Source organism: Egretta garzetta, unplaced genomic scaffold, assembly GCF_000687185.1.
Source record: "Egretta garzetta isolate BGI_Z169 unplaced genomic scaffold, ASM68718v1 scaffold368, whole genome shotgun sequence".
Classification (NCBI taxonomy): domain Eukaryota; kingdom Metazoa; phylum Chordata; class Aves; order Pelecaniformes; family Ardeidae; genus Egretta; species Egretta garzetta.
The window spans coordinates 758578-770701 of record NW_009260684.1 but is presented as its reverse complement, the minus strand read 5'-3'; the positions used below and the strand labels follow the sequence as shown (position 1 = coordinate 770701).

Genomic DNA, 12124 nt, shown 5'->3' with positions numbered 1-12124 from the left:
TCAGCAGGACACACTGCACCACTTTCAAAGCAAAAGCTGTGGATGGAGGTTTATCCCGACCATCACCCCAGAACCGAGCACTGCTGGGGCTCTGCTCTCGCCAGTGCTGGGCGCTCGCCCATCGTCCTGGGGGCACAGCGAGGGGCGATAGCAGAAAGGTGCAATGCCTTCCCCTCCTCTCCATCTCTAGGAACACTCCCTTGATCCAAGGGAATCACATGTGGGCCCATCCCTAATCCACCTCTACAGGAGGGTACCAGCACAGCCGGACCCCAGGGAGCAACGTTCACGTGGATGGATCCAGCCCCAGACCGGCCAAGGCAGCGGGGAAGCCCAGACACAATATATCTCAATGCAGACCAAGCTGATTTTTGTAATTTTGGGCTGGAGGGGTACAGGGCTGCACGTCCTGGGGTCCCCTGGCTGCTGTTAGCAAGGGGAGAGCTGGTGGGACAGGGACAACTGGGCTCAGCGTTGACCCAGGGCCCCTCTGAGCCCAATCCCAGCCAGAAGCATTTCCATCGATGCAGAATCATCAGAGCAGCACAAAGCCAGGAAGCAGCAGATAAGGAGGCAAAAGACTGAAAAATACAGGGGGAGAGGGACAGTGGAACAAAGCCTGCAGAGCCCCGGGGGGGAAGGGACATTCCTGGGACTTTGCTCCTTGGTCCCCAGTGTCCCCAGTGCCTCCTGCCATGCCTGGTGTCACAGAACAAGGATGGCACCGTGCCCGGTGGGATGCACAAGTGCATGGAGGCACAGCTCACGTCTGCCTAGCACAGTATCATCACCAGTAACTCCCAGTTAGTGCTGGGGTGGTGGAGAAGGGCTGACCTGAGAGAAGGGAACGGATGGAGGCACCAGCCACCACACCAGGTCTCCTTACCCTTTCCGAATAACGACGATGATGGCTCCCAGAAGGATAATCAGGACGATGAGCCCTCCGGCACAGATCCCCAGGATCAGGCCCATCTCCTCCGAGTGCTGCGACACCTCCAGGGGACGTTTGCTCTCTTTGCAGGCAGCTGCCAGGGGACAAGGACAGGCAGGAGGGGTCAACGCTCGGCTCCAGGGGGGTTGGCAACATCAGGTGGGAAAACACTGGGATTTGTCCCATGGAATGTGCATTGCTCCTTAAAAACATTTTATTCCATCAAGACTCTGCAGTGCTACACCATGACCGTGGGAGAGTCCTTCAATCAGTTCCCATGGGGTGAGATGGTCCCTTTGTGCCACCTTTCGTCACACCCAGCGTAAGCTTGTCCATCCCCGGATTCAGCATCCAGCACCACCAACTCCGGTCTCCCACCACAATAACGGCATCAAGAGGAAAAACTCAACCAAGGGAAAAACCCAGATACCAAAGAAAGTGGGAAACAACAGCGTGGGACGGGGCTGTAGTACACCACCGTGTACACCCCGACCACCGGCAGCGCTGTTAATGACACCCGCTGGCATGGCCGACCACTGGAGCAGCTGCGGGTTCGGGTCCACAGCCTCGGCGGGATCACGCTGGTTGGGAAAGGGAGAGCTCACCTTTGCGGGCGATCCGGACGCAGTTCAGCCGGGTTTCCTATAGGAAAAAAAGAGGGATCAATGTCGGATGAGCATCCCGGCGGCTCTGCTCCCACTCTGAGAGAGGCTGGGTGGACGCAAAGCTGGTCCTGTTGGTGCTTTGACCCCCAAATCGAGAGAGTTTGCAGGCGATTTGTGCTGCAGCACCCGCCGCTGAGCCAAAGGAGCTCCTGGGGACACACACACCAAGAGATGCTGCCGAATGATCTGGCCCCAGCATCCCCAGGTTTAGCCGAGGCCATTGTTCCTGGCACAGAGAGGATGGCAAAGCTCAGGATCAACAAAGGAGGGATCCAGCAGACCCAGCCGAGCCACAGGTCACCAGCACATCACCGACTACAGCCAAAACACTCCCAAGGTCCTCATTCAGAGCTTCATGGGGCTTTTTTTCGTCAGTCAAAATTTACAAGCTCCATCCCTGGTGCTCCACGTGTGCTGCCAAGGTTGCCAGGAGGGCTTCCAGCTCAGTTCTCCAACAGTTTTAGCATTTGCATTTTTAGGGATGGGTTCAGCTAAAATATTCCATCTTTCCATGTATCCGACTTCTGTTGCAAAATAAAAAGCACCATTTTGGCAGGACTGCCTTCCTCCCCAAGCATCCTCCAGCCCCTCAGGACACCAGTGCTGGCAACGCTGCTCCATCCGCCCTCGGACCGAGACCTGCCCACACAGCGCGCCCTGGGCAGGGCCGGCTCCAGCACCGCTCTCCCCGAGGTTGCCAGCTCTTGCTTCTCCTGCTTCTTGCTCCATCTGGCACAAAAACCACAAAAAACCCAAGCTGAGATCCAGCTTTTTCACAATGTCTGACAGCAGACGGGACAAATCCATTGCCTCCCAGCAGGAAGGCTATAAACCAGCGTCAGCCACCAGTTATTTTCCAGCAGTGCCTGAGCAAGCCAGAGCTGAGATCCTCCTCGTCCATCTCAGCTCTAATTACAACCCAGCGAGGTGTGAATGATCCCAGGATTCAAAAACCGGCACCATTCCGCAAGACGGAGCCGTGCAGGATGAGGATGCTGCTGCGGTCCTGCTGCTTCGCCTTCACAGCTCATCCTCCCCGGGGTGGGACGGGAGCTGCCGGAGCCGGCGAAGCTGAGAAGGGTCCCCAGGGCATTCCAGGGGTCCCACTGGTGACTTGGAGGAAATCAGCCAGGGCTGTTACAGCTTCGGAACGGGGCTGTTACAGCTCCGACGAGAGAGCAGGCAGCAGCAGGCAGGGAGGGCAGCCCAGGAACTCGGCAGCCTCCCAGGAGCTCTCTGCAGCAGCTGCTGTTTTAGCAGCAGGTCCCAGTAATGCACACATGGCTCTTGCTGCCCAAATGGTCCTTTCCCACCCCAGGATTAGCCCCAGGAAGGTGGTCATGCTCCATGCTGGTGTTGGTTGGGGTCCCAGCCGGTACCGCAGTGACTGGAAGATGCTGGGCTCCATCACCCCCAGCACTGGCACCGGAAGGGGGATGGGCACAGCTTGGGGGTGCCAGAAGGAAGGGAGACACCCATCCATGATCCCAACCTTCCAAAAGGGTGTCCTGGAGCACCAGCTCCCCCCAGGCAGGACACTGGGGATGTGCCCAGAGCAGGGGCCCAAGGGAGGGGGATCTAAAACAAGTGCCATTTTTTCTGACAAACAACCCCGCCCTGACCCCAGGTGGGCTCCTGCCTGGTCCAACCAGGACCCCAGACCCCCCACCAAATGGAGCCGGGTCCCACAACCACTCACCCCTTTGAGGTTGCTCATGGCTTGGAAGTAGATGAGATATGCCTTCTTGGGCTCCAGCGGTGGGTTCCAGTAGCCACTGTAGGTCTGGTTGTCCCCCACGGTGAAGGGTTTGGCTTCGGTGAGGCTGCTGGCGGGCAGCTCGGCTCCAAAGTAGTGTACAGAGCCGCGGGACATGGCGTCATCGAAGGTGAGCGGCACCGGGAAGCACTCCTGCCCACCCAGCTCCCGCTTGAGCTTCTTGGGCTGGTCTTCTTCTACGATGACCTGGTAGGTGCTGGTTGAGGGCCAGGCGCAGGTTAGCTTCGTGAAAAGGATGGTCCTGCCCTTTCCCTGGTGCTTGACCCCGCCATCCATGCCATGACACCCCATTTGTGGGGGGTCTCGCCCTCGCACAGCCCCAGCCTACCTGATGGGAGCCCCTCTGCCCTGCGCCGGCCGCAGCAGCACCGTGATGGTGCTCTCTGACTCGCTCAGCGGCGACGGCATGTCCCCGTAGTCAAAGGTGGGAGCTGCAAAGGGAGCAGGAGAGAGCGGGCAAGGGTGAGTCGTGGTCCCCAGGGACGTGCTCGGGGCTGCCCCACAGCAAGGCATCACCAAATGGTGTAATACGGATTATTACAAAGAAAGAAAACCCCTCCAGGTCTTGAGCAAACGTCGCAGTTGGGAGAGGACCCACGGATGTGCATGAGGGGGGTTATCAACACCGGTCTGGCAGAGTGGAGGAGATGGCAGCAGGATCTGACCTCGGATGCATGTGGGATGCACCTGGGGACGCACGGCTCCAAACAGCTGGCACAGCACAAGCATCCCACCTGGGGCTGAAGCACACCCAAGCCAGCCCAGTAGCATCCCCAGACCAAGGTGGGGGGACACCCTCGTGCCCAGCACAGCCCTGTGGTCCCCAAGCAGCCGCTGGGGTCCAGCTTGTGCTGCTTTGCAGTTTTGGTGCCCCCATTAGGGCTCATCTCAGCCCATTTGCTGTGGTTAATAGCGATGTGGCAGACATGAGCAAACAGCCCCAAGTACTGCAAGGCTTATTAATGAAGCCCAACTAATCCCTTGCTTGTACACTGATAGCTCAGATGGCACCGGTGTGCCAGGCTGGCCAGAGTCCCCAGCCAGAGACCCACGGGCAGCCCAGCCGATGGGTTTGGGGTCTGCCCGAGGGGCTCATGGCCTGGCTGCCACCACACCAAGAGCATCCTTTGATAGCAGCAGCCAGTCACCAAAGTCAGGCACCACAGGAGTGCACTGGAGGCTCCAGCATTGCCATCATATACCTGTGCGGAGGAGAAGCCCCGGAACCGGGCATGGAGCCCAAGGGAACCTACCGGAGATATTGGTGGTGATCTCGGTGAGCGCCGTCTGCCCAAAGCCCTTGCCAGTGCGGGCCCGGACAGAGAAGAGGTAGGTGGTGCCAGGGTGGAGGTTGGAGAAGACGTGGTAGGTCTCATTGCGTAGTTTGGAGACGGTGCGCCGCGGGCCAGGCACATTGACCGCCGGGTCGGAGGACTCGATGCTCTGGTAGCTGATCTGCAAGGACGGGGCAGAGCATCACCAGCAGCCATGGGAGAGAGGAGAGAGCCCAGATCCGGGTGGAGAAGGGGTTAAAGGGATGGATTCAGAGGAGCGGGATGGCCATAGGGGCAGCCTGGAAGGCAGATGCTTTTTGGGGAAGTAGAGGTCCATTGGAAAAGCCGTTGCTGGGTAATAACAGTGACCCCGAAAGTAGGGCCCCCCAGCAGGGACAGAGGATGAACGCAGGCTGCATCCATCTCCAAACGAAGGGCTCGGGGGCAACAATAACACCGCAGCCACCCTTAATCCCCGCGACCAAAAGCAGTGGTTGCCCCAGATCCCCCTCACTGCATCGCCCCCAACAAGACCCTCCCGTGTCCCCGTGGGTCCCCCGTGGGTGCCACAGCTGGCCGGGACGTACCTCGTACTGCGTGATGAGGCCGTTGGGCTCCACCGGTTCCTCCCACTTCAGAAATATCATGTCCTCCAGCGGGGTGAAGGTGAGGGACTCCGAGGCAATGCCGCCAGGCACTGGGGAAGGAAAGGGGATGTGCTCAGATGCGGTAAGAAACTGGGCTGGAAAAAGAAATCCTCTGGGAAACCCCTCCAGGCGGCTGCAGCAGCTCTCCCCCGTGACCAAGCCACCACGTCCCCTCCGCCATGTCGCCCAGCTCCGGTACGTGCCACCAGACGGGGCTGGTGGCCCCCCAGGGCAATGATGTGCTCCCGGGCCCACCGGTGACACTTTGCCACGGCGGGGGAGGTCCCCACGCCAGGGCACAAACCCCGCAGGGACCATTCCTGGGTGTCACACCCGCTTTCCGACAGCATAGCAGCAAACCCCCCGCGCACCGTCACCACCAGAGCTTGCCTGAGTTCACCCATGCGAGGAATGAAAATAAAAATTCCCTTTTCCCATACAACCCAAATCCCCCCCGGAGCCACCAGCATGCTCGGGGGACACTGCTGGCTCTCCCCCCGGCAAGCAATAACATCCTCACCTGCAGGCAGGCTTGACGTGCCCCAGCCTTCCCCCTAATTAACACCACCAACAATAATAACCGCAAACATTAACAGCGATCGACAGCACCAGGATCAATATCCGCTTCTTTACCATGGATTTCTTGACCCGAGGGGGTCAGCGAGGAGGATGGGAGAGGCGATGGCTCGGCAAAGACCACGATTCACCAGCAGCATCCTCCGCTGCGGGCTCGAATACCCAAAACACGGAGTACCCAAAACACCCACCCTCTCACTGCAGAGGGACATCAACTCTTCCCCTCTGTTGGTTTGGTTTTTTTTGCAGCTTTTATTCAGATCTAATTATGGGGCCGAGAGAGAGGGATCGCCTTCCGCGCGCTTCCCACCGTGCAAATACACAATTTCCACTTGATTTACAAGTTAATTTAATCAGAGGCACCGTGTCCTACACGTGTACACAAGGCACTTATTAAATTCACGGAGAATTACGGAAACCTTTAGGGCGAGGATGTGTGTACCTCTATAGATATTTATATATATATATAGCCTATATATTTTTATATATATAGGTATGGGCACCACGCACGTGTGCATGCAGCACGTTGAGCCCTGCAGAGGCGCACAACGGCTCCCAGGTGTGCGTACACCCCTCTGCCATCCATATACATCATATATATTTATTTATGCATTTATACATATTTATTCTGGCTGGCACTGCATGCACCCTGCCTGCAAGGGAGAGATCTGGCTCCCTGCACACACCTCCCCGCAGCACCAGCATGCTGCAATGATATTTCCACAGGCACCTGGGATTGAGCCTCACCGTTTCATGCAGATACAGTCCAAAATCTCCAGCCGGGGGTCACTGACCTTCCCAAGCTCCCCTGGATCTATATGAGGCACTTAAACACCAGCTGGGCAACCTATGGATGGGTCGCTCTCTTCTCTCTGTGTCCTGCCCATGGACCCAGGAGCCAGCAGGACTTTGCCCGGGGTCCAAGAGGAATGCTATGAACAACACTCTTGGTTTGGCCCTGTGATTAATGCCCCAGAAACGTTTTTTTCCAGCCCAAACCCAAGGTTTACCGCTTGGGATGGGGGTGTGCACCTTTGCAGCCCACACTAGCAGCCCCCCCCCCCCCCCCCCCCCCACACACACCCCCCAATCAGCAGATCCTGCAACCGAAGCTGGCCTCCTGCCAAAATAAACCACAATCAAGGGTCCTATTATTAATGAACCTTCACCACCTTCGCTTAATTGCACAGGCGGCTGCTTGTCACCCAGTTGTGGGAGCTCGAGTCCTCATCGCCCTCCCAGGCAGGGAGATGCTGGGCCAAGCCTGTGTGTAATATCTGCTATATATCCATAGGTGGCTATCCATCAGTCGATCCCACCCGAGCCTGAACAAGTACACGGCCCCAGGTTCAATCCAACGGGGAAGCTGCAAGCCCCAGTTAATCGAGGCATAGGGGAAAGCAGCTGGAGTGATTACAGTACAGCAAAAAAACATCTGGAGCCTCTGTATTAATATTCCATAAGAAAACAGCTGGAGCAGTCACAGCACAGTGAGAACAGCTGAAGCAATTATAGCTGGAAAAGAAACCATCGGGAGCATGAAGCTGGGTGCCCCCGGTCGGGCAGGCTCAAGGTTGGGGATACAGAAAGTGCTGCTGCGCAGAGAAAGGTGCCAAATTTAGGCACCTTTAGAGATGAAAACTGGTCCCAGCTCTGCTGGAGCTCTGCAGGCTTTGCTTTCCAGCCTGGGAAATGGGAGCAATGAGCAATGCACGCAGAAAAGCTGCACGTTTTGGCGGGTCCCAAATCAAGGCGAGTCCCATGCGGGGGGACTTCATGGCAGGCTTCTGCTCAGGGGTCACCCAGGGGGTCTGGAGATGGCCAGATCCTTTGCAATTATCAGTTCTTCCACCTTAATTGCTGATTCTTGATGCTAAAAAGCGCTTCAGAGATTAATTATGTTCTTGCTTAACAGCAAGCACCGGTGACTCTGCGAGAGCCAGGGATGCTCCAGTCACTCTCAGAACCCAGCACCCACTCCAGGGCGCAGCAGCTCCTTGCACCCCATGCAAGCCCCAACTGCTGCTGCCCTCCGCAGACCAGGATGAGACCCCCTCACCCCACCGGCTGCAGGACCAGCGGTCAGAGCGTCCACATTTGGGGGCTGCCCAGCTGTCCTTGAAGGCGGCTGAGTCGTCACGGCACGCAGAGGAGATGCTGATGGGACAGCAAAGAGTGGAAGGAGCTGTTACCAGCAGCTGCCAGCCCGGGATGTGGCCCATCACTGATGGGTGGCATTGGAGAAAGGGAGACGGCTCTGCCCTGTACCTCCTGCCACATTCACTGGATCTCCAGAGCCCAAAATGACCCAAGCACGCTGCTGATGGAGAGCCACAGCCAGGGACCACGGTGCAGAGTAAGGCCAGACCTGGGAGACTTCTCCGGCAGCCCCAGCTCCAGGACATACTTGGGGAAGGGCTGGGCAGGAGCAAGAGATGCCAAAGCCAGGAATCCTGGAGCAACACTGGAGCCTCCAGCGAGGATATCAGCCTTGCTCGGGTGCCAGCAGCGGGACCTAACCCCAGGGCATGGCCAGGATGGGGAGAAGAGAAACAGCTCGGCTGTTCAGGAGCAACATCGCTGGCAAATAACGGGGGCCAGACACTGCATATCAACACGCGCTCATCCGCAGAGCTCGATCGCACAACCCGAACCCACCTGAGAGCAAACTTAACCAGGGAAGAGCATTGGGGAAGCCGAGCAAAGCTATGCTGGGCTCTGGTTAACAGCACTCTCCCAGAACCATAACAACGCCAAATTAATCAGTGACTGAGCAGATGAAAGACGTTACCTAAGTGCAAAGCACTGATTGTTTTAATTGTTATTGCTGCTCAGCTTTGGTTCCACACTAAGGGATGAGCAAGGAAGACTCGTGCTGGGAGAAGCCGGGCATCGGCCAGCCGTTGTGCCCTTCACCAGACCGGGCACGGCTAAAACGCTCCGCTCGAAGGACCAGGGCAGCATTTCTGCAGCAACGTAGGATGTTCCTCCGCCAGAGCAAGCGGTGCTGCCCCGTCCCCATCCAGTCCCCTCGTCCCCCCACGCCGCTCCCAGCATTCCCCTTCCCAGCCACCATCACTGCCCCTGTCTCTCCCTCCCCTTGCACAGCCCCGGGGCTGCGACAGCCTTTTCACCTCCCTGTTAGGGTGATGGCCGCAGGAGATATTCCCATCATGGCCCTGGCCAAGAGCTGCAGATGTGCACCATGCCACACCCTGGCAGCTCACCAGCCATGGAGTCGTGTTTTTGGGGACGATGCACCCCCCGGGCTGACTCACCATCCTCATCTGTCTGGAATATCACCTCCTTGCCCTCCTTGCGACCCTCAGGGTTGGAGAGGATGAGCTTGACGTGGATGTTCTTGTAGGGCAGCAGGTTTTTGATGGTGTAGCGGTTGGCGTTACGCTCCATCTTCACGCACTCCCGGAAGGTTTGGTTGTGGCCGGTGCCCACGAAATAGCGGTAGCAGAGCGAGACGGTGTAGGTGTGACAGCGGGTCAGGTTGTAACCCAGTGGTTCCCACTGCAACGTCAGCTGCCTGGACTGGATTTCGGAGAAAGCCAGGCCTTTGGGGGCCCGCATGGGCTCTGTGGGGGCAGAAAGATGGGGAGAGATGAGCAATGAAGCAAAACATCTTGTGGGCTTCTGTGTATTATACAGCGCAGGAGTGAGATGGGTGGGTATGGAGAGCAACCCTGACCCCAAAACTGGGACCAGCCCTGGCACAGGATGCTGCTGCCCTGCAGACAAGGCTGGGGACATCACCAGGTCTTCAAAGCCACCAACACCACAGGGACAGCAGCCCCTGTTGCTCCTCTTCCCCTACAGAGGTGAAGATGAGCCCCGGCGGGCACTGGGAGCATCTGCACCACAAATACCCAGACAGACGTGCCTGCACGATGGGAGCCCTCGTGTTTTCATCGAGCCCGTGTCCCATCTTCGAAAGGACAGAGGCTGAGTGCTGTCGCCAGGAAGGAGTTGGATTTAACAAGGAGCTGAGCCCCTTTGCCAAAAGCGGATGCACACAGGTGGTTGGGGTTAATGGCAGCAAACTCCTTTCCACACCCCAGGGTGGTGGGAAGGACACCGAGAGGGAAGGGAGGGTCTTTGCCCACCCTGCCCCTGAGCTGATGCCCCAGGCGATTCCCTTGGGATTTGCACTATGGAAAAATTCAGCGTTGCAAGAGGCTTCTGCAACCTCAGTGGATGCACCTGCAGGTCCCGATGCCCCTGCGGGACTGTGCAAAACCGCAGCTGATTTTGGGGGGTGAGCACAGCAACAGGCACACAGCCCCACTCTGCGGGGACCCCAGCCTTAAACCCATTGCCACGTCTGGCTCTACCAAAAAACACCGAACCGAAGCCCCGAAGCCCACAGGCATCACTCCCCGTGGGTGGCCAAGGGCACGGGGACCTCTGCCTCCTCCTCTCCTCGAGGCCTCCAGAGCCCCCACACCTCCCCGGGCAGCACCGTATGGTGCCAGGCTTCAACCTTCCCCTCTTCTTTTTGTTCATCTCAATACTCTGGGGGGAGCCAGCAGTACAGCACCCGGGGCCGATGATGGCCAGCGGCACGTGGCCATGGGGGGAATCTCCCCTTGACCCAGGGGCTGCAGGATGCATCTACCCAGCGGCTTTTTCCAGGGTCCCCTCCTGGGCCAGATCCTGCAAAGCACAGGGGATGCAAATGGGCTGGCAAGGCTCGGAGGGTGCAGAGGATCCAACCACAGCCGCCTTTCGGGTGGAGGAAGGGCGGCTGTGTCACCATCTGCAAACCCACCGTGACCCACGGGAAGCCGAGGAGAAAAATGCATCGTTACAGCATGTGGGAAGAGCCAGGAAAGCCTAAACGTGGTAACCACAGGACATTAAATACGGGGTGTCAAGAGTGCCAAACAGTGCCAGTCATTGGCTTCAAGGTTATATGGAAATCTGGACTTTCCCACAGCACCTCTGAAAATGAATCCGGGATGAAAAGCTGCCGCCAGCCCCTTGCCACGATGCCTGGGTCAGGGTTTGCATCTCCCCCTCCACCCCTGCGCCAGCACCGGCCACTCTCCTCGTACTCCTGAGCGCACCCATCTCCAAAGCTGACCTCACGCCTGGACTCCCCATGGCCAAAGCCACCAGGGACACCCTGCATCCCTGGGGACCGGGACGTGTCCTGCTCGGCTCCTGCCACACGTAAGGAGGATGCACCCACAGATCCCTGCCTGCGGGGCGATGCTCCCAGCTCACTCCCAGCTCAGCAGCACGGACCTGCGCTTTTGTTGGGGTGGGGGGGTTTTTCTGTGCAGGGTCCCAGCCCAGCACCACAGCGGTGCTGGGTCTCGGGATGAACACGGCGTGACAATCCTGTGCCTCCACCACGCTGTCTTGCTGCCTTTGACTTTGCTCCATTACCAGCAGTAAAACGCCAGCGTTGGGAAGGCAGCTGCCATGGAGCATCCCCACCGCAGCCATGGATGTCCCCCAACCCGGGTCACCCCCCGTAGGGATGCGGGGGTCAGACTCCCCTGAGGGAAACAGGCTCCCCCGCAGCCCAACGGCACCAGAGAAGTCTTCCCCCAGCACCGCCCCCCAGACCAGCATGGTTGCACCATGGGGTCTGTTGGGGCATTTTGGCAGAGAGAAACCCCAGCTCCCACCTTCCCTGGGGACACCCCAAGGGGGCTTCGGCAGGGACAGGGTTGCCCTGAATTACCTCCAGGTCACCGCTGTGCGTGGGAAGGCAGCCAACCCCCCCAGCCAAAGCTACCAGCCTTCTGGTGCAGCATAGGATTAATGTAGTTTTAGAAGAAATATTTTTAGAGGCACCAACCACTCAAAACCGGGCACTGGAGAATAATCTACAGCTCCCTCCAAGGGAACGAGATGGGAACCTCGCTAGGGCCAGCCGAGGGGCTCATCCTCAGGGACGGCAGTCCTGAGATTTGGGGATGCCCTGAGCTGGATCCAGCCCTGAGCCTGCAGCCCTGGCGGAGGGGGAGCAGCCATCTCCTGCCGACATTTGCCCAGTGCCGGGGACAGAACCCAGCCATGTGGCAGGTGGCGACCCTGTGCATCCCGCTCCTGCACCTTCCTCGATGTGCCCGGCTACTGTTGACTCCGATCAGCAAGAACCCCCCGTCCCTCAGGGCATTTCCAGGCTGGATGGATACTCAGCCCCTCCGCACAGGCTGATTGCGTTGGCTCCAGATCCAGCCTTGCCCGTACACTCCACTGCCCTCCGGCCACGATCCCGGCGGGGGGGT

General features: G+C 58.4%; 1 protein-coding gene across 1 annotated transcript in view; it reads right to left on the bottom strand.

Moving 5' to 3' along the window:
• The window catches only part of PTPRU (protein tyrosine phosphatase receptor type U), a 56699-nt gene that overhangs the window by 29560 nt on the left and 15015 nt on the right, over positions 1-12124 (bottom strand). Inside the window, exons 7-13 of the mRNA XM_035901306.1 lie at positions 9149-9457; positions 5235-5344; positions 4627-4828; positions 3702-3804; positions 3296-3569; positions 1537-1573; positions 887-1025 (exon numbers count right to left, since the gene is read on the bottom strand). Coding sequence (XP_035757199.1) covers positions 887-1025; positions 1537-1573; positions 3296-3569; positions 3702-3804; positions 4627-4828; positions 5235-5344; positions 9149-9457 — 1174 coding nt within the window. The remainder of the gene's footprint in view (positions 1-886; positions 1026-1536; positions 1574-3295; positions 3570-3701; positions 3805-4626; positions 4829-5234; positions 5345-9148; positions 9458-12124) is intronic.